We start from the raw sequence: 22235 nt of genomic DNA on the forward strand, positions 1-22235 counted from the left end.
GACAAAGATGGGGTGGGCTATGAATCTTATTCTAGAAAAATCGTGAGCATAACAAACATTGATTTCCTGTATTCTGGTGAATTTATATGCACCGGGGTTGTGTCTTTTTCTGCATCATTTTATGGTGGAAATGTTTTTTTGTAATTCTGTTGGGGGAGACAAAGACATGTTCTAAATTTTGAGTTGTCCCTTGCATCCCCTATTTAATGTGATTTAAAACCTATTGTTGCTTGTTTTGGACAACCTTAGACTTGTAAAACTAAAATATTGTCTCTGTCCTCAGGTGTCAGAGCTGTCCAGTAAGCTGAGGGAGATGCGGCAGTACTGGATACAGCTCCCTGTGGCACTTTGCAGCAAGCTGGCAGCAGGGGGTACCGGTCAGGATAAATGCTGGAACGGCATAACTAAAGCCAGGTGAGTCAGAAATCTGCTTCTTTAAAACGCTGCCTGTTACTGACCAATCAAAAGCTTGTTTAACCCTTTGTAACCTGAGCAAATTGGCTCAATAATTTTCAAAGACATGGGAAGCAATGATCAAATTGAGAGGAAATGGCCCCAAATTAGCAAGAAATTAGTAAAAAGTACAAGAAAATTATCTGAAAAATAGCACTAAAATAAAACAAAAAAAATAAAAAAACATGAAGTCAAAAACAATTATATTTCCTGATAATTTATATATAAATTATCAGGTAAAAAGTCCTTAAAATAATTTCTTTTGTAGCAATATCTTTAATATGTAATTACGATAATTATAATTAAGTGTTTTGCACATTTTCTACAGATTTTCTAAAATATAACTTTAAATGTACTAATCGCTTGCATTTCTTGCCAAGCTGCTAATTGCCATTCATTCCATTTTTTCAAGAGAAAATTCAAAGGTTTAAATACCTTTAAAAAACATCTGAATACAACACAAGAAAAGTGATGTGGATCCAGGTATCAAAGGGTTAAATGTGACTTAAAGAAACAGCTTCATCCATCTTACTGTATCTTCAGGCCCCCAAATGCCCCTCTGATCCAGACTATACATGGTCATGGTTTAACATTAACCTCAACATTAACATATTAGTTTAGTATATCTGTTCATGTCCATTTTTGAAGCGTTTTATGAGTCATGATTGCTGATGCACCATGTGTGTATTTATTCCAGAATTTTATGCATTTCTGATTTCAATCCTTGAACTCATGTTGATGTTCCCAGAACCAACAACTCCCCCATCCTCCAACAGAAAAATGGATTGTAGAGTGTTGAATAAAATGTTTTCAAGGTCTGAAATCTGTTCAGCACAAATTTCATTCAATCAGAATGGAAACCAGATACATTACACAAAGAAAACTCTTGTCATTTGGTGCTTAAAAGCTTAAAGAGACTTCTGAGGTCAGGAGTACACAACAAGGAGAGGAGGCAACTTGCATCTGAAGAAGATGCTATGACAAAGGTCAGTTCTCTTCTCGTTGAAGGCCATTTGTGTCCTTTGTGTCACAAGAAAAGAAGTGACAAGCTATTTCTTCTCAGACAAACTGAAAACTGCAGTGAATGGAAATTAATTTGAAGGTGTTATGAATTGACTTCTCTTCCACACACAGCCTTTCAGAAGCCTGCAGAGATTCACATCGTTCAACACGAGCAGTTATGACCACCCTCCAGCCTCCCTTAATCCATGTGTAAATGGATTATAGAACAATTTGATGCCATGTTTATATATATGCATGTCGTCTCACTCCCCATACACACACCTCGCATCTTTTAAAATGATTGGATCCAGCTAACTGATGAGATTTGTGCTGAGCAGAACACTCAGAAATATATGACAGTAAAAGGCCATGAAATATATATAGGTGTGCACATATGCGTGTGTGTGTGTGAGAGAGAGAGAGAGAGACAGAGAGAAAGAAAGAAAAGTGAGAAAGGGAGAAATATAGATGAACTGCTGAAAGTGTGTGACAGATTAAGGAAATATGAAATGTGTCTCAGTCTGGCAGAGAGTGAATTATAACATCTTGAAACTATACAGCGACATCTTGTGGATTTCAGGAAAGCTCAATAAATGTCACACAAAATTACAACTCATAAACACTCAGAGTGAAAGACAAGGCATAGTTTTGAAATATAGAGCTTAAATAGGGTTATTTGAATTTTTAAGCAGCTTCAAGAGCATAAATTAAATCCCAACCCCAAGCACATGGTGCTTGTGTGTATGTGTAAATGTGTGTATGTACCTCTATCATTGTGAGGACAAAGAATGTTAAAACCTGAAGACAATTTGACTTCCTACATCTCATCCCATTTGCCTCTCACATCTTTGAAAGGACATTTGGGCAAAAAGGATAGCGTCACATTTGTATGCTGTGGTAGCCATGGCTGTAGGCATTATGTTTTTTATGGGTTGTCTGTCCCATTCTTGTGAATGTGATATCGCCTTGACGTAATTTTTTCAAATTTGGCACAAACGTCCACTTGAGTAAACGATGAACTACTTAGATTTTGATGGTCAAAGGTTGCTGTGACATTACATGTGTCTCATTCTTGTTAACACGTTATCTCAAGAATGCATTAAGTGTATTTCTTGAAATTTGGCACAAATGTCCATTTTGAGTCACGGATGAACTAAGTAGAATATGGTGGTCATAGGTCAACATGATTGTGATGCCTCCATCACGATCATGTTACATAAGATAATATAATATCTCAAACATTATATAATACAAACATAATATCTCAAAAAAAACCTTTAAGGAATTTCTTTAAATTTGGCACAAATGTCCACTTAGACTCAACAGTGAACTTTATGGTCAAAGGTCAAGGTCAAAATCACTGTCACCTCACAAAATATGTTTTTGGCCAAGACTGTCTAATGCAATAAAATGATTAAGTGTTGACATTTTATATTGAAAAGTTTAAAAGTTAACATTACTGTAACTTGATAATGTTCTGCAAAAACACTTTATTGGCCATTATTAAGTGCTGTAACCCAGGAACAGAAGGGGAGACATTTGGTCAGACACTGAATTGGTGACATGGATCTTGGATGTCCACCTTGAAACTGTGCTCATCGTATAGATCGTCTGTGCTGCTGGGAAAGGATGTGCGTAAATCATCCATATTTTTACAGACATGGATGTTAACTCTTGGAGAGACTAGAAAAGCGCTATACAAGTGCAGGTCCATTCACCAAGACGGCTAAGTTTTAGGTAGTAAAAAGCAGATAGCCCCGTCCTCATCTGTGCTTGAGGCTAGCAGCTGGATGCTACATTTAGCATAGCACACCTGAATCTCCCATGGAACTGTCGGTGGTCAAGTTGCATTATGGGTAATGTTGGCCCCATGTTTTGACAAGGAAGTAGAAAGCATGAAATACAAAAGACTTGCTGCATTACTAGTTGCGCATCTTTTTTTTTACTTTCAGTACTTACTGCAGCTGCCCCTAAAAGGTGCTTACTGTTGAATCAAGTATGTATACAATTGGGACATACTACTTCGTCATAACATTGTACCTTGAACTTTGACCCTCTTGTTCATATATCCTTTGCAGTCTACTTTGTGCAGCAGTCAATTTGATGTGTCTTCTGCTGTGCAGAGGACTGTGGGTCAGAATAGTCAAAAAAGCATGCTGTCCTGCAAAGGACATCCTGGTGTTTCTGGCATACTGTATTTGACATGTAGTATATTGGGACATATGAAATCTTTGTCTGGCATACTAAATTGTAAGGTAGTGTGGGTATTTGCACACACAAAATATGTTTACTTCTGCTGCATTAGTGTTGGTCCTGTAAGAAGGTAAAGAAAAAATAATGGGACATTTTCAACTTTATGAGTAACAGTAATATTAAGATGACTGTAATTGATTGTTTCTGTTATTATTGCTAAAAAGGTAAAAATAGAGAGGTTGGCCTTTTGTATCTATATCTACAGTAGTGTGTATTATTAGTAATAAAGGGGGTAGGTATTATAAGTTTTTCCTGTTTCTGTTTGTTCATGGAATGTGTAGAGGTATTGTGAGAAAAAGTGTATCATGGGTTTTTGTTGGTGTTGTTTTGGAAATGAATCACCTAATATGAATATGAATTTGAACATATTATTAGTCCAACAATGTTATTGGAGTGAAAACATAGGTGGGGTCCTCTTGTCACTGGGGGTCCTCACAACTGCAGTAGCACAAGCATGTGTGTGTTTGTTTGCTTGTGTGAGTTGTGTTTGTGTACTTCAGTGTACATCTGCTGACCAGGCGCTGTCAGCACAAAATGCCACATCTCATTTAGAAAATTGAAAACAGCTGTGCAGATTAACTGAGTGAGTGCGGCTTGCATATGTTTTCAAGTAAACAAAATATTCCCCAAATTACCCCCTCAACCAGATCATATCCCTACGATGACTACTTTTTTTTTTTTTTTTTTTACACCAGAACTGCTCTAATGATGTTTCCACTTGTTCTTTTCTCCTCTCCTCCAATCAGGTACCTTCCTGAGGTGATGGGCGACGGCTTGGCCAATCAGATCAACAACCCAGAGGTGGAGCTCGACATCACAAAGCCCGACATGACAATCCGGCAGCAGATCATGCAACTTAAAATCATGAGCAACAGGCTGAAAAACGCACTGGATGGCAATGACGTGGACTTCCAGGATGCAAGTGGGTCCCTTTCTACATTGTAATATTTGTTCCGTAAAAAGTATTTTTTTAATGTTAATATGTTACACATCACATACATCACTTTACATCACACACTTTGGTCATTTTGTTATGTTTCTATCTTTCATAAACATAGCAGTCTCATACTTACAGTTATTTAATGGTCTCATTCCCCATGTAAAAGCAGAGCAAACACTCCCATGTAATGACTAAAAAAACAAATTAAAATATTGATTTTATTCATGAAGGTCAAATGATCTCCACTCAGTAATTAGCGCTTACTAACTGAAAGGTAGGAGCTTATCAGAACCAATCTAAAATGACATTTTTCTCCACAAAAACTTATCTCCTTCTCATTTAAAAAAAAAAGTAACAAAAAAATGCATTTCCTACAGAAAATGCGTTTGAATGCTGACAGCTGAAATTGCAAGGAACTGCTGAAAAAACAGGAATCTTAATGCCAAATACATCCTGAAGTTAAAAACTGGCAGGGTTGGAAGCTGAACTAAGAAATTAACGTTTGGATATTTCAGTGGTTTCCATAGCACAAGGTATGGAGTAGTAGTTAATAAAAAAACATACTTAAGAATGTTGAATTAAACAAAAAGAACAAAGATTTGGGTCAGCATTCGCACAGTTAACTATTTCATGTTAAAATGTTTTTATTTCTGTCTCTTTCTGATGACCTTCTTAGGTGATGACATCAGTGGCTCAGGAAGCGGGATGTGCGTAAGTGGCCACTGTTCTCGGAACAGACCGGGATTGTACTCCTACCCACCAGACAACAACCGTGTCAGAGGCGCAGCCGCGTCTCAAACCCGCCTCTCTGGCCTCCTACTCCTGCTCCCGCTCACCATCCTGCTGCTCCAGCGATGATGGACAGCCGCTGCCTCCATTCAGACTCTGAAGTCTAGAGGAGGGCTGAACCATGGGACTGGTGGGAGAGAAAGATTGGAACGTAACTTTGCCAAAAAATGAAAAAAGACATTTGGAGAAAAGAATGGACGACATTTTCTTTGAGCAAACGGAGCAAAACTTGACAGTGACAATGTTCTTTATTTAGTTTTGCTCAGTTTTAATGTCTTAGTTTGGGTGTGATTCAGTTTGTTGAGCTGGTTTCAATGGATTGTTGGACAAATACGGAAGTTGAGGGAGGTGAAGAAGACAAAAGAACGATGGTTGGGATGATAAAGATGATAGGGATATTGATAATGACTTATTAAAAACTCTATCAGGTCCATTTAGCTCCAGTTTCCAGGTGGCAGAGCTCAGTGAAAAAAATGTTTAGTGCCCTGATATGTGGTGCGTTCAACAAGGCTTTTTTTAATTTTATTTTGTTTTTTTGATCTCGAGTTGAGGTTGTCTACCTTTACAATGTGTGAGTTGTAAATGTTTGTGTACATTAGCTAAAAAACTGGCACCATATTGAGCCATGAATGTACAGTATAATACTATATTGGCAATGAACCCCCCCCATAATCTGTGATGTAGTCGTCCAGATGTTTCGGTGTGTGTTGGCATAAACGAATACATGTTGTGATTGCAAGATTTTCCCTCACTTTTACAGTATACCCAACCATTTCAAAGGAAAAAAGGAGATTGCATTTTTTTTTAAACAACTCATCACCCTTGAAAAGAAATGAGCAGTCACGTCTAATCACTTGTAAACAAGCACAGACAAGTAGTTTTCTTTCCTGCAATGAAGACAGAAATCTGCACATTATTCTGACACTTCTGGTTGCAATAACCTCAAAAATCCCCTCAGAGAACATTTTATGATGCAGTAATGCAAGAGAGGACTCCTTGTTGAACGCACACCTGCGTTAAGTAAATGAAGTCTTAGAAGCAACACAGTGGCTGATATATAGTCGATAAAAACCAAAGCACTTATTAAACTAAACACTTTTTTACATTTTCTGACAGCAGATGACGCCCCGGGTTCAGTTGTGATAACCCTCTCTTTAGGTTTTTTAACTGCATAATGTTAAAGAAAAAAAATGCATCAGTGAGAAAACAAAGGTTTTGTACATATAGTACAGGAGGTGTGCAGAATATTGAGGACATGTATACATTTGCCTGGTGATGCATAATTTACTCGGCATGCCTTTCTTTCCGTCTACACTACTACTCTGGTACATAAGGGAGTCTTGATTCACACAGGTCTCTTGCACATACACACATGTACACACACTGAGGTTGTGTATTGAGCTTTTGGTCCATCAGTGTATTTTATCACACATTTCATTCATTAAACTCTGACTGTAGCAGTGGATTTTGCCATGTACATTTTGATTATACACATAAAAGGTCAAAACTCTATAATGTCTTTGTGGCTCTAGATGCAACACAATCCCCAGAAAAAAATGTTGGCTTTGTATGTTTCTGCAAACCACTGATAAGTTACAATTGCACGTTTTTATCTCACAAATATTTTTAAATGGTGTTTTTCAACAAAAAATAATGGACATAAGTGCTGTGATGTCGGTCATTGGTTTTGAAGCCTTGGGTTTGGCATTTTTGCCGTTGCGATCTTGCTTTTTTTAGCCATAAGTGACTACATTTGGACAAGATTGAAGCTAGAGATCATTACCGTTTGTTGTACCAGGCTGTAAACATGTTGATTTTGCTGTAAAGTTGGACATTGTAACATGGGGGTCTATGGGATTGAATTGCTTCTGGAGTCAGCTTCAAGTGGCCATTCAGCGAACTGCAGTTTTTGGCACTACCGTGTTGGCTTAATTTTTCAGCTCCGAGGTTGCAGCTTTCTTAAAATGCATGGTTTTTGGGGCACAGTAAAAGCAGTAATGTCTGTAAAAAACAACCGCTGGAAAACTGCTGGTCATTACAAAATACCCATGTTTTGTGCAGAAAAAAAAGCTGGAAAAACACACCAGTGATTCTCTAAATCACAGCCAGCTTTGTTATTAGGCTAGCTGTTCTCGAACATTGGTCTGCAGTGGTCTGCAGCATAGCAGTCATCTTGCCTTGGTGTCACACACTCCACCGTCCCCTCCACCTCCACATGACAATATACTACATCACTTTTTTTCTCTGCAGTAATATACAATACCAACATTTTCCTCTGGTGTCTGAGCTGCTGGATGGAGCTTTCTGAAGCTCAAGAAAATAAGATGTCATTGGGAAGTCATCAGCTTGGTAGTGGAGGCAAAAAAAATTAGAACAGAAAGGTTATAAACTGGGCCATCATGTTTGAAAAATGTGTCTTTTTAACTGAAAGGGAAGTTTAAACATTCTACCAAGTTTTACTACAGCAAATGTAGTATCTGGTGTTTATGGACCTTGACTCATACTAGGGACTAAAAGTTGGCATACCTCTGCCTGTGCAGCTTCGTTTTTTTTACCATTCTCTGGATGGTTTACCACATCAGCCAAGACAATATGCATTGGTGATGGTAAAAAGTCATGTTCTCCTCCAGGTTAGGCCAAGCAGTGAGATAATAATAAAAAAAACAACAACAATTACTTTCCAGTTTACTTAATGTTGAAGTTCATGGTATAGCTTGGAAGTCTGAAAAGCAGCAGGCACTCTGATTGCAAGTTAATAAAAAGTCTTCAACATGGTATCTTGATATCCTGATGACGAATGTTCAGGGTGCTTTAAATGCTTTTCAGGCTGCCAACCTGTACCATGGACTTCTACTTTAAGTAAGCTGGACTGTCATTGTTATTACATAACGGTGATTCATGTTCCACGAAGGACGGATTCTAATGACTTTGTTTTTCTTGAAAAACTCAACTTGCCAGCTGCACTACAGCTATAAATAAAGATATAAGTCTTGGTACCAGGCACCGAAAAGCCTCACATTGCCCTGCTGGAGAAAAACGGGGCCATGTGCTGTGTGTGGGGATGACAATCCTGCACCAGTCAGGGGGTTTGGAGTTAATGAATGATTTATTCTCCTGATGCATATGAAGCAGAGCAGCGGGCACAAACACAAAGAGTTCACTTCACAAGTTTCTGTCTTTAAATGATGGAAAAGTCGTGAATGTTTCAGTGTACAGGGCTCACATTTCATTTCTCAGCATCTTGACTATCTGTGGCTGAGCAGACCTGATCTGAACATCTGTCCTTTTTCTACATCACGTGTCTTTTCCCTTAAAATGTGTCTCATTCTGTAATTGTGAATGATGTGACGGAAGAATCTGAGCTTTCAGTTTCACTGAGATGTGGGAGGGCACGTGTAGCAGCCACAGTCTACCACGCTGTTGATTTTACTTGTCTAGACATGAAGAAGATTAATCGATGCCCATCTCTCTGAGCTGAGCTGTCTGTCCATGACCACCATGTCGAGTCCCGCGGGTGAGAGATATCTTTTTACAAAAGGTGCCATAACTCTTGCTGCACAAATTCCAAAAATGTAACTTAACTCTAGGGACAGCTTAAACATAATTGTTGTGCTTCTGTGGCAGACAGCAGGACTATAATCGATTTTTGGGTCTCCACCTGTGGTTTATGAAGAAACAGACTCAGTGCTAATGTGTTTTTTTGAAGATGTGACTGCTTTCAAATGCCCCCAACTGCTGGCTTTAAGATAAGAAGCATCCCCATCTCTTTGTCTGCTTTTCACTAACACAGAACTCTTTAAGATAATGTGTACAAGGACGCAAGAGCCACTGAATAAAGGTGATTGTCATAGTGGTACATGGTGTGGTGTCATGAAAGCTACTGACAAGTTAAATGTCATGTTGAGAAACTGCAAATTGACTTCCAGGGCCGGGAAAAATGCGGTGTCACAGCAATGATCTGCACTGTCATGTTGTCAAGCAGCTTTTTCCCCTTTATACAGACAGAGGAAGAGACAGGAAGCTGCATGAGATGAAGGAGGCGGGAGAAAGGACAGAAACTTCAAGAGTAAATTGATCCAAGGCCATTGGGGGCTGAGATGTATCTAAGTTTTCAAACTGCAGTTGTCATTAAAACTTTCAGATTGTTGTTGGCCAAAAAAACTTTTTTTCGTATTTCTTTTTCACTTTTTCCATAGTACTGCTACTAGGGATGCATCTGTCCAACTTTTTCTATCCTCATAACAATTCCAATGCCTCTACTCTGCCAGTACTGAGCATCATTTTGATACAGATGCTCTATTTTCTCCCAAATTTAAAATCCCCATTGTGTGGAAACCCATTGAAAACTTTTTTTTTGTGTAAGATGACATGATGGTGGGGGAGTTGTGACAGAATGAATGTAACGTACTGCAAATAAACTTTATTTAATGTCACCAAGGAGGAAATTATGCTGCCTTTAGGTAATTAATCTTTTTCCTCCATCCACTGTTCTGCCTGCAGGATACTGGAAAAATGAAGAATTTTTACTGACTGCAAAAGGAATTCAATATTTCATAGATATGAGCATGTACTGAGTGTATTGATAGATCTTTTTGGGGAGTCACTTTCAAAAAGAGGCCCCATTCAAGGGAAGTCCAAATGTTATGTCTCAAAATTATTGTAATCAAAAACTTTCTTTGTTTTGTTTTTGTCTTTTTTTTCTGATTAATTTAACTGATTTCTTTCAAAAACATGGGAAGAAGAAGTGACCCAAAAAAAGGAAAGAGAAGCGGCAAAACAAAAACATATTTTTTTTATTCTAGATATTTTTCCCTCGTCATTTAATACATTTCTTTCTTTGTTTTTTCTCTCTTTTTTAAGTCATTTTTAAATTCCCTTTTGATATTTTTTTGCAGTTTTATGGGACAATTTATACCAAGTTGTTGATTGCCTTTTTCCATGTTTTTGAAAGAGATCCCATTTCAAAGGTTTAAAAAATTGCTTGAGGCGTCTGACACTGTGCGAGAACAGAAATGTCTTTTTAGGTTTTAAAGAGTTAAATGCTCACAGAGAGATTGGGAGGTTACCTAATTAAAGACCCAGCACACCCACACAGGTGTTTTCACTCACCTTGACTGATTAGGCCGCTGTGTTGAGGTAATCAAAGGTAAAGCTAAATAGACTGCAGCCGTGATTAATGTCGGGATATACACCTGTTTATCTTGCTTACCAGTATCTGCTGTGCAAAAGGCCTCTTAGAATGATTAAGGTGTAAGCTGTCACAATCAAACAGGTAATGCAAAAGGAACTGAAGTCAATCCGACAGCCTGCGCACACTGTTCTGAGAGGAGGCCTTTTTAGTCAGAATAAGTGAAAAGGTGTGTAGGTGAAACAAATGTCTGTACAGACTTTAATGTGCATGGTCAATATGAACAGTAAACCAGAAACCTACAGTATTGCTGAAAGAATCCAAAGAATAAATTCTAAAAATCTACAAAAAGCAGTAAAGATGCTTAGTGTAGCAGTGTCTGGCTTTGGGAGTGATTTCTGGACACATTCTCTTTCGCTTCAACCACCACCTTGCATAGACATGATAGGTTACATCTGCACAGGTGTTTAGGTCATTAATTTTTCCCATAAGACCTCTTTTTTGGGATCTTAAGGTCATGTACATATTTAATTGACCCATTCTCCTAAAAACTTTTGATGGACCTGTTGGGGTGGAACAATTTACACTTTCATCACTTTATTGGCAGATGAATTTTGATGACCTCACCATACCTCTTAGCCAGAAAAACAGAAGACACCAGTGGGAGTGTGCACTTAGCAAAATCAAGTCATTTTATGTAAAATTATATCGATCAGCTGCATCACCAGGCTGAAAGACTGCTGAAACACTTGTTGATTCATTTGAAGTCAGATTTTGCATTGCTCAAGTTTAGTGATTTCACCAAATCTTAGACTTGTCACACAAGTCTTTTCCCAGCACACCACGAATTTTCTATCTCGCCCGTATCTGGAAGTTGTTGAGGTTATTGCTGGTTTCTTAACAGTCTCAGTTAACAGAACATTAATTAATAATGTGACTTCCCGATCACAATAAATGCTGAAAACTAGGGGTGTGATGATCTATCGATCTGAATCAACATATTGATTCAATGATCAATGCAAAAGTGAAAACGTCAATCCATATCATCATCTTTAGGATATGCCTTTATTTTGACATTCTCTGTTGACTGCAGATTAGTGCACTATAATACAGTATATTTAAACAGCGCTGCTGCAGATGATAGAGGCAGCCAAGAGAAAGACTATGAAGATAGCTATTTACTTGGGACAAAGTCAGTAGAGTAGAAATATTTTGGAGATCAGAGCACCTCATCAGTAAAAAATTATGTGATGGGATTTTTTATGTTTAGAACTTACAAATAATATTTTTGCGCAATACTTAAAAATTCCAAAAACTCCTTCCATTTCTGTCATTAACCGTTTGAAACTTACCAAATTGGCTTGATTTCATTCAAATACACGCAAAATGGTAAAAAGCAACATAACAAGAAACGACCCAAAAATTCTACACAAGAAAAGAGTAAAAGATTATATTAAAATCGCCAACAAAATAGCAAAAAAAAAAAAAAAAGGGGACAGAGAACAAACAAGGAAGTAGCCTGGAAAATAAGTGCAAAATTACAATAAAATAAAAAATTATATTTTTTGTAACATAACTTTAAATTTATAAATAATAGTTATAAATTAAATTAAATCCCCCCTTCCTCTCTTTTTCAGCTTTAACAAAATTCTTGCGTTTTGCAGTACAATTCTTGTCAAACTGCTAAATGTCTTTCAACCCATGTTTTTGAAATACATCAAACCAATTTGCTCATATTTCAGAGGTTTAAATACTTGCAAAAGGCAACTGGATGTAGAAAAAAGAAAAGCGATGTCTATCCAGGTTTCAGAGGGTTAAGAGGCACGAGCCCTTCACACCCACACGTGTCCCTGAGGGGATCAGCACCAGACCCTCTAAAAATAACAATTGAGTTGCTGTACTGCAGTATGGCCGCTAGGTGTCGCTGTCCCGTCACACTACCCACTCTGCCGGGGCGGGCGGAGGGAGACCTGACCATTGGGCATTCAGCTTGGGTCAGGTGGAAAAGAACGGGTGATTGGTTTACGATCCGCCATCCCCTCTCGTGATTGGACGGAAAGGTGTGAGAGGCGAGAGAGCGGAGATCCACCAGCAGTGTATCCGCTTCAGTCCCCGCTGACTCTGCCGGTGCAGCACATACACACACACACACACATACACACACATACTGAAGTGCTGAGATGTGACTGTTTACCAGAGGAATACAGCGTGTTTCTGTGGGATTTTGTTCCTGACTGTCAGCCGGATGATGGGAGCGGACAGACGGGGAGTCACTGTGGCCATGCGGGCCACTTGGGCTGCGGTGCTTCTCTGTGTGATTACTTCGGTGTGCGCAGTTGAAGGTAGGATTGCAAATTGGGGGACATTTTTCAGTGTTCCGGTGGTGCAGGGGGAAAGCTTCATGTGCTAAAAGCTCCTGTCAACTGACCTGCTTTTTATTATCCCTGTAATATTCTTACACACTGACAGTTTAACTTTGCGTAGAGCTCTATGAAGCTTTCCAACAGTAACTTAGAAGATATTTAAGTGTTTTAAGAGCTGTAGGGTTTACCAGTAAGTTTCTTGTTCGTCAGGGTGTGTTTTAGGTAAAATATGAGAGTTATTTACCTTTCAGCAATGTCATTTTGAACAGTAAAGGAATGCAACTGAGCCTTATTAGAGGGAAAAGACACCATCTCACTGCTCATGTGTCACAGCTCACATATGAAGAAATTAGCGAGAAAGTCACCTGCAGGCTTTGTGCTCCTTCATGCTCTTTTGAAAATGTTTCTCCAATATCAACGATATTCATGCAAAATCCTAGCAGGCTTGAAATAACATGTTTTTCTTTTTCTTTTTCTTTTTTTTTTTTTTTAAATCATATAGCATTACATTATTTTGATATCAGAGGTTTAAATGATCAAGTATTCACCCATAATCCATTGCACTCTGTAGTGTCCTGCTGTATCATATGTTGTGTGGTGTTTGGTATCAAACATGACCGTGCACTGTAGTAGTGCTATTAACACACTTACTGCTGCTCACCTGCAGCAGCAAAGCGAATCATAATTATAGCTCACAGGTGCCCAGACGCTCTATGTAGTTTGCTGCCAACTCCCCTGCTTCTCCTCCTCCACCTCCTTCTTCTCCTGCTGTTTCTCCTCCTGAAGCGACATCTCCCACCACTCTTCTTTCTGTCTTCTGCTGCACCTCGCCAATCTCCTGCTACTTCTCCCAAAGCATTGCCTGCTGATGCTCCTGCTGCTCCTCATGCAGATCCAGCTCCTGCTCCTCCACCATTACCTGCTGCTGCTGCTCCTCTCTGAGCATGTTAACTGCTGCTGCTTCTCCCCATGCATCCTTAGCTGCCACTGCTCCTCTCCACATACTACATTTTACTTCTGCTGCTCCTTCTACTCCTCCCAAAACATTACATAGCCTTCCCCCTTTGCCTCTCTCCAGGTGCCACCTCCTGTTTCTCTTGCTGCGCCTCACAGAGCATGACCTCTTGCTACATCTCCCAATGCAACCAAGAGTCATCCCCTTCTCCTTCACATGCATCACCTCCTGCTGCTCTCTTAATGCCTGCTGTATCTGCTGCTGTTCCTCCCCAAGCCAATCACCTACTGCTCCTTCTGCCATATCTACCCGAGTATCTCTGTGTTCTTGCTGCTTCTTTCTAAGAATCACCTCCTGCTCCTCCTCTCCAAGCATCAAATCCTACTCCTGCTCTTTTCCTTTTTATGTAGATTTCCCCGCTCCTCTTACAGTCTCACAGCAACCATCGCTGCTCTTTCCTCTTACTTACTGCTTCTCCTGTTGCTCCTCTCCAAGCGTTTCCTACGGACTGTCCTGCTGCTCCTTCCCAAGAATCACTATTTTTTTCCACAAATTTTACCTCCTGCTGCTCTTCTTTGAGTATTATTGATCCCTCTATTGTTACTCCTCCTCATTATCCCAAAACATCACCCACTTGTGCCAACCTCTCCAAGTTCCTCCTTTTCCTTCTCAAACATGACCTCATGCTCCTTTCTCTTCTCCTCCCCAAATGTGTCTCGGTGGTGCTGCACCTCTCCAAGCATCATCTCCAGTTGCAGCATCAAATTCTACTCCTGCTCTTCCTTAAGCATCACTTCCTCCCCAAGCATGGCCTCCATGCGCCTTTTTCTTCTCCTCTCCGTGTATCTCCTGCTGTTTCTCCTAGTGGATTAGTTCCTGCTCCACCTGCTGCTCCCTCCTACACTTTACAGACCGCTCTTGCTGCATCCCCTCCAGTATCTCTTCTTCCTGTTCTTCCTGCTACTCCTCCCCAAGCAGCTCCCACTGCTCTTGCCACCTCTGCTCCTCCCCAAGACCCCCCTCTCCCACATCTTCAAAGTCCTTGTCCTTGTCTCTGGCTTTCTTTTCATAACCTTTTACTGGCTTTCCTGCTCCTCCTACACTATTCCTCTCTCAGCCTCCACTCCCATGTCCTCTACCACGTCTCCTCCTGTTCCTCCTCCTCCTCCTGCTGCTGCTGCTGTCCCGTACAGAAGCGCTAGATTAGTCTACTGCTGTGTTTTAATGGTGCGCGTAATGACGTGCTCCGTAGTGAGTCTCCCCCATTATGAGACATGTAAATGTGTTGAAGGGCAGGTCTATTTTGATTAAACAGAACTCTCTCTCTCTCTCTCTCTCTCTCTCTCTCTCTCTCTCTGTGTGTGTGTGTGTGTGTGTGTGGGAGAGAGAGAGAGAGAGATAGGAGGTTAAGATGGAGCGGTGAGACAAATAGGTACAGTGTGGGTGGTGGGTTGTTTTGTGGTCACGGTGGCCTTTTCATGGTAAGTAGGTACTTAATGAACTGATATAAGCTGATCTGAGTCTGTTGGTGTAAAATAGACCCACTGCTGACACAGTCACTGCTATTATCTCTGCTCTGTGTGCACCTTCACACTTCTCCTCTGTTAACTTTCAGACTTTTTTTTCCTAGAGCCTGACCGATACATGCCAATACTGGGCTGATATGAATAGCTGATATTAGATTTTAACAGATATTTTAGTATCAGCGTATAAGTTGATCTTTAAGTAGCAAGAAACTGCAGTACAGAGCTGCTAAAGTCATGCTTTGAAAAGTCATTTTTGATTGGAGTCACCCCGCTCCACTTAAATCACTCACCGCTTACTCAGTTTTAATATGAAAGTATTATGAAAGTAAAATAAATTGTTGAGCTGTCTGCACCCAATATTTCACAGATTATAGTGTATGTGCACAATACACAGATGCATTCTGGGTAAGGAATGCTTTGAACTTATGGTGTGTGAGTTGGATCGAACTAAAGATGAGTAGATGCTTCCAAAAAAAAAAAAAAAAATCCACTTTGCTCTCCATCTAGAATCCCCCATTTTGGCCCAACATGATCTGCTTTCATGCTCTGCTGCTGATTATTTTCTTGATTGGTCAAAGGTCCAGTGTGCAGGAATTTAGTGGCATCTAGCGGTGATGTTGCAGAACTGAAACTTCTGTCATTGTGCCAAGTGCGTTGGAGAACGATGGCCTTCATGAAAACACAAACGTCTATAGCTGTTGTTTAAATTTTATGGATGAAATACAGTTTAGAAAGGCTCAACATTTGCACCGGAGAAACTAGAACCACTAAATATTTGCTTGGAAAATGACAAATGATTAATTGTTTGTCAAAACTGTTGCTGGATTCCTGTGGGGCCTTGAAATCTTTGAAAGTTTGTGAATTTGAAGGGAAAAATCAAGGCCTTGAAAGTTTTTTTTAAAAAATAGACATGAGTCTTCTTTAAAAGTGCTTGAATTATTTAAATCTTTACCTTTGAGCTTCTGTAAACCTGCAAGTTCTCATGATAAAAAAAGCTCAGTGTTACAACAGTATTCAGTCTGATCCTTGTCTCAAACTATGTGTGTTTGGTCCTTGAATTTTAAGGAATTGGTCCTGGAGAGTCCTTCAGGGACTGGGTGGCTTGTTAAATTTTGTGTGTAATGGTTGGAGAAAAGCTTCCCTGTAGCTGTCATTGGAAAAAGTCAAAGTGAAATCAAGTGCAGATTAACAGATAATGATAAATTATGTATGACAGGCAATTTGAACTCTAATCAAAAACTCAGTGTGTTCATAAAACAGGCTTGTCCAAAACACACAACTTCACTTAATGTTTATCAATGTTAAATACTGGGCCGCAACTAACAAATATGTTCATTATCAATGAATCTGATGATTTTTTTTCATTAACTGAGTAATGTCTTGTCTGAAATATGCCAATTCTAATCTCCCAGATCCCAGGGCGCTGTCTTCTTAACCCTTGTTATATCCAAACATCCTTTCAAACCCCAAAGATACTCAGTTTGTATGTGTCATAGTTGTTTGGCAACTAACTACAACACACACATTTGAGTGTAAATTTCACACAATACTAAGTTGATGTAATTATCAACATTAATATGTAAGTGCAGCTCATCAAAATTATGTTGGCAACTTTAAAGGTTTATCTAGATCAATAAACTTTAATTTTTATCCTGCAACCATTCATTTAATTAGGCTGTGGTGATAGGACCCCTGAATTTTGTTTTAGAGTGCGGAGAATGAAGTCACGCTTCCCCTGTGTGTGTTGTAGTCAGGGACTGTAGAAAACAATGGCCGTAGCTGCTACCATCCTCTTTTTGGGCAAAGAGGCTGATGCTGTCGAGGAGGGGTTGGATCTTACTGAGAAACCAAGGACATTATTAGCAGACAGCCTGTCACTCAAAGTGACCCGCCCTTAATTATGCATAACTTAAAGCCTTGAAAAATGTTAACGGATGGATTATATAAAATTAATCCTCATGCAATTTTCATGAATGTCGAAATTAGCAATGAGACCAAAACCGTTTCTGCCTCACCCATCCTTTCCCACCGCTAAAATTGTTAGCTCCGTCATATCTGATGCCGCTTTTAGCTCTGTTAGCACTGTTTGGACCATTAGTGAGGCTAGCACTGCTTGCCACTGCCATTTCTGCTCCAACTCCTCCATATTGGCTCGCAATGTTAGAGATGAGAGCCATGCGCAGGAAATCCCAGAATATCAACTTTGGATATCATGTAGCTCCTTCCAAGTCCCATTCAGTTATTTGGTCAAAACGCATTTCAAATGTGATGTGTTTATGTCAAAAAATGAACATCAGTCGATGCATCATTACAGATTTACAAATCTTAAACATTAATATTGCCATTTGCTACAGCATCAGTCAGGCTTCAGTTTTCTCGTTCTCTGTGTTTTTAGTTTCTCTTGATTTTTTTTCCCCCAAACCCTGCTGACTGCTCTGTATGAAGTGAGTACGTTGCTAGATTTGAAATGTTTTTGTCTTGATCTTAACTGTTGTTTACAAAAGTACCCATCAGCAGCTTTTTGAAAACACTAAGTCAGGCAGTCTTTGCAGATATGGGCTAAAATACTGGAAAAGTTTGCTCTCTAGAGAAGTAAAACGAATACATCACTCTTGCTACAGCTGTTTGCTGTCTTCTATGTAGCCTGAAATTGCTGCACAAATACAGTGACCTTTACATTCCCGCAGGACGTACACCTTTTCAGAGAGGCCGAAAGGCAGTAGAGTAATCCAGCATTTGACCCTGTAATTTTGAAAGTCAATGCAAACCCTGACCCAGCGGATATTGTTGGGTATAAGTGCTACATATCCCACAAACAAGCCTTGGGAGGGGTGGCAAAGTCATCTGTGCCTGAACCAAACGCCCAGTCAGCAGCAGGCTCTGTCACTTGAATTTGCTGATTTGTGTCAGTGTTGAGTGTCGAGAGGTCGAGGAGTTAATTTCTTTTGACTTTTTTTTTATGCAAAAGCTGTTACTGTAGTCTAATTTAGAAATCCTGCATTCGTGTGCTACTGAGGCATGGCCACATATAAAATATGCACTGTACATATCATTCCTGGTCCTGCATGTAAACTATTTCGGGCCTTTTCCCCAGAGCCTAAACACATACGTGCCATGCCCCATCTGTCATCCTGTGGGAATGCTAAAGGTTAAACATTGCAGATCCTGTTTTTAGATGCTTTTATTAACATGACAAGGAGTAATTTGTGACTTTGTTCGATGTTAGTGTGTGTGTGCAACTAATGATGAACAAATGATCTCCTCGGGGAAATCCGTCACATACTTATTGCTTTAGATGACACATTGCACGTACACAGCACTACCACCACACACACACATATATATATACTATATACACACACAGACTGTACCCTGCACCATGCTCTGCAAGCTCATGTTTTAAAGATGCAGTTGCTATATTCATCTGGTGACAGGTTATCAATGTGACAGACAGATAGTTGAACTGGGGAAAAGTAGGAGCCTGGAAGAAGATCCTTCTCACTGGTCCTGAGGCTTTTACTCCAGTGTTTCCCAGTCAATTTTTCCTCAGGGCCTCCCTTCAGTATGAAATATTTATTTCCATGATGCATTCAAATTGTATCAGAATGAATTTCCTTGGAACCTGTGGGAATATTTACCTTTTGCTGTGACTCTCAGAGTCCTGGGCTTTGGTGCTGTTTTTCCCATGGCGAATTGGGCATCAAGAGGCAATTTCAGATCAGTCATTCTGGTATTAGATACTATGTTGCCCTATACCCACAGGCTATCAGACTTTAATATCACAGTTTTCAGTGGTTCAGGAAGTCATTTCTTCCAAAACATGCTCAGTGTTTACTGAGATGTGTTTAATAACTTCTATTAGTGTGAAAGTATATCCTTAACTATGAATCTTCACACCTTGGCTGTGAATTTTCACACGACTCAACAATCCTCTTCTTATATGCGGGGAAGAACTTGTTGTGATGAGTCATGTCAGTTACTGGGGAAAAATACCTTTTTGTTTTTTAAATGTATGCTTTTGGCAGCTTTTCTGTGCAACATGATCTAAAATAGTTTACAATGTAACAAAAGTTGCAGCTACTTTTTCGAGTATTTTTGTCGGCAAACTTTCCCGTCTTTCCCGGTGTGTGAATGCACCTAGGTGGAACTTTTTATAAGAACTCTTTCCTGCTTAGCAGCAGTTTGTGAAGTTTGAGTTGCAGGGTGCATAACTGATCAGTCCATCCGATCACAGCTGATCTGATCAGATTGATTGATGAGAGTATTAGCTGCTGAAGAGGTGAGGGAATGCAAACTTTTAGACCCAGCGCAATGAATGCTGCTCCTTCTTTGCCTAGAGGATGTTCTGCACTCCGAGACTGTGGTTCAGTGAGTAACAGAAAACAGAAAGGGATTTATATTCCAATAGTGCTCTTGTTGATGGTCCAGCTCCAAACATAAAAAATCAATACTTTGCAGCAGATGTTTTAATTGTGGCAGGCCGCCACAAATAAATGAATGTGTTTTAAATCATTAAGATCATGTTTTGGCCATTGAGCTATTAGGCACTAATATATGATAAATAGACTTTGTTCTTTCAACATCTGGTTGCGCTGTGATGTGCTAACTGGCTAACTAGCATCTTTGCAGTGTTGGTCCCCTTTTTCCCTTTTTGAATGACGAATACAATCTACCGCTGCCTCCTGGTTTGGAGAGTTATTTCCTCTCATGCAGGTGTAAAATGTAAGTGCTGGTTTGACCGCTGGCTGTAGTCTTTGCTGTGTGATCAAGAGCAATCTTTTGCTCGGGACACACGGCACAGTCGACCTTTGTTGTCACTAGTTCTTTAACATAGGTTTGGTGTGTCTGGATCTGATGTTGGTTTAGTGTTTCTCCGCCTCAGGTCAACCAAGTCTTCATTTGGAAATCAGAAGTCGAGATGCAAGCCTTTTACATCTCTGAGTCCTTTGAAGTTGCACAGCATTTGAACATTTTCTATTCAACGTGATATTCACAGTGCTTCAACACAGTCCATGCAATGCAAAGGCCAAATAATCAAATATTCAGGCTGTTTTGGCTATGCATGGCCAGGCTGACACAGTCTTATTCATATTTTATTGTTTTAGTAAATTCAAAATGTGTAAGTTGAAAAGTAAACTTCTTGTAGCAGCTAAGTCCTCAAGGCAAATCTCAAATCTATAGTTCTGGCTGTAACAAAACCAATGTCATGTAACTGAACTACTTTCATACAATATATACACAGATCCAAGTTGGCATTTTGTGCATGTAGTATTGTAAATTAGTCCAGGATGCCAAGATGCCCATGCACAGCAATACTTTATAGATATTATAACTTTAAATATTACATTCTTTCTTTAAACTGTAATGTAAAACTTTAGATTCTTTAATTGATCCATAAAGACAAACAATGCACCAGTTAACCATAGCACAGAGTTCTGTCTACCGGATGAATTTAAGTCCAATGTTTGCTATTCTTTTAGCTCCCTTTTGATCTCTACCACCTCCTGAGGGAAATAGAGTGGTGTAGGGATTATGTTTATTTGTAGGCCAACATGGATGTTGGTGTCTTCTGGGTTCCCTCATCAAAAAGCTTATCGGATTTTCCCATTGGATTTTGGATTATTACTGAAAATAAGCTCTATGGCAAACAAATGTTTATGGTGATTGTTTTGTTCAGCAATATAATCTTCACAAATAAACACCGCTTTTATGATCTTTGAAGCGTAAATGCAATTTGCCAAAAGTAAAAAGCTAATGTTAGGCTGTAAAAGACCTAAATCCAATTGCATGACTTAAACGTCATCACCACAAGGCTGTAAAGCCCTGTTCGGCGCCATGACGTTCTGTAGCCTCAATTGGCCACTTTTTAGCATCTGTCTTTTTTAAAACAAAAAATTTTAAACATTCACAAGTGGGGTATTCACTGACTTATTATGTTTTTGGTCCATCTGTCCGGCTGTTCGACAGATTCTTGTGAATGCGATATCTTAGCCTTGAGGAATTTGTTCAAATTTGACACAACCATTCACTTGGACTCAACAATGAGCTGAGTAGATTTTAGTGGTCATAAGTGCTCAAAGGTCAAGGTCCCTGTGACCTTGTCTGTCTCATTCTTGTGTGCGTAATATTTCAAGAAAACCGCTAAGGAAATTTCTTAAAATTTGGCACAAACATTTGACTCAAGGATGAGTTGATGAGATTTTGGTGGTCAAAGGTCAAGGTCATGGTGACCTTGCATCTGTCTCATTTTCGTGTATCAAGAATAAACTGATTAGAAACTGGTGGTCTAAGGTCAGAAATAAGGTCATGATGATCTTATAAAATGTGTTTTCGGACATAGCTCAAGATCTTTTAGTGCCCACCCCTAAACTGTGCTGATTGCATGATCTGTGCTGCTGGGGGTAGATGTGTGTGAAGCATCCACGTTTTCACAGACGTGGAAGTAAAATGTAAGTGCAACAACCACGTGGCGATATATCTAGTTTTATGTTGTAAAACATAAAAGTTTATCAGGGCTTTTTGCTGAAGAAGACCAAAACAGAACCAAAACAATGAGCTGAGAGACACTAAAACTCTCAGAAGAGCTGAAGGGATTAGAGCAGCTCTAAGCCTGACATGGAAAATCCGTGCTGGTGTCTGACCTCTGAGGGGAATACTAAAGGCTTATAGGCATCTGGAAAGTGCTGTGAAACAAGACGAGCTGTCCCCGCTGTATACAACCTGCTCAGTGAACATACTGTTCATATCAACAACAGTCTATCAGCATCTAAAGCACCTTTATTACAAACATTTAACTACAATCACTATTTCTCCTCCACAGCTGCCA

The 22235-nt window shown here is 39.6% G+C and overlaps 2 protein-coding genes across 2 annotated transcripts in view; both read left to right on the forward strand.

Moving 5' to 3' along the window:
- gpc1a (glypican 1a) overlaps positions 1-6902 on the forward strand; it is a 47174-nt gene extending 40272 nt beyond the window's left edge. The window contains exons 8-10 of the mRNA XM_042484008.2: positions 284-414; positions 4455-4630; positions 5325-6902. Of these exons, the coding sequence (XP_042339942.2) occupies positions 284-414; positions 4455-4630; positions 5325-5506 (489 nt within the window). The 3' untranslated portion in view covers positions 5507-6902. The remainder of the gene's footprint in view (positions 1-283; positions 415-4454; positions 4631-5324) is intronic.
- A 5668-nt stretch (positions 6903-12570) lies between these two features.
- LOC121964183 (ephrin type-B receptor 1-like) overlaps positions 12571-22235 on the forward strand; it is a 110354-nt gene continuing 100689 nt past the window's right edge. Inside the window, exon 1 of the mRNA XM_042514399.2 lies at positions 12571-12907. Within this exon, the coding sequence (XP_042370333.2) occupies positions 12811-12907 (97 nt within the window). The 5' untranslated portion in view covers positions 12571-12810. The remainder of the gene's footprint in view (positions 12908-22235) is intronic.

This window comes from Plectropomus leopardus, chromosome 5, assembly GCF_026936395.1.
Source record: "Plectropomus leopardus strain MGB_pleo_1.0 chromosome 5, ASM2693639v1, whole genome shotgun sequence".
Lineage (NCBI taxonomy): Eukaryota > Metazoa > Chordata > Actinopteri > Perciformes > Serranidae > Plectropomus > Plectropomus leopardus.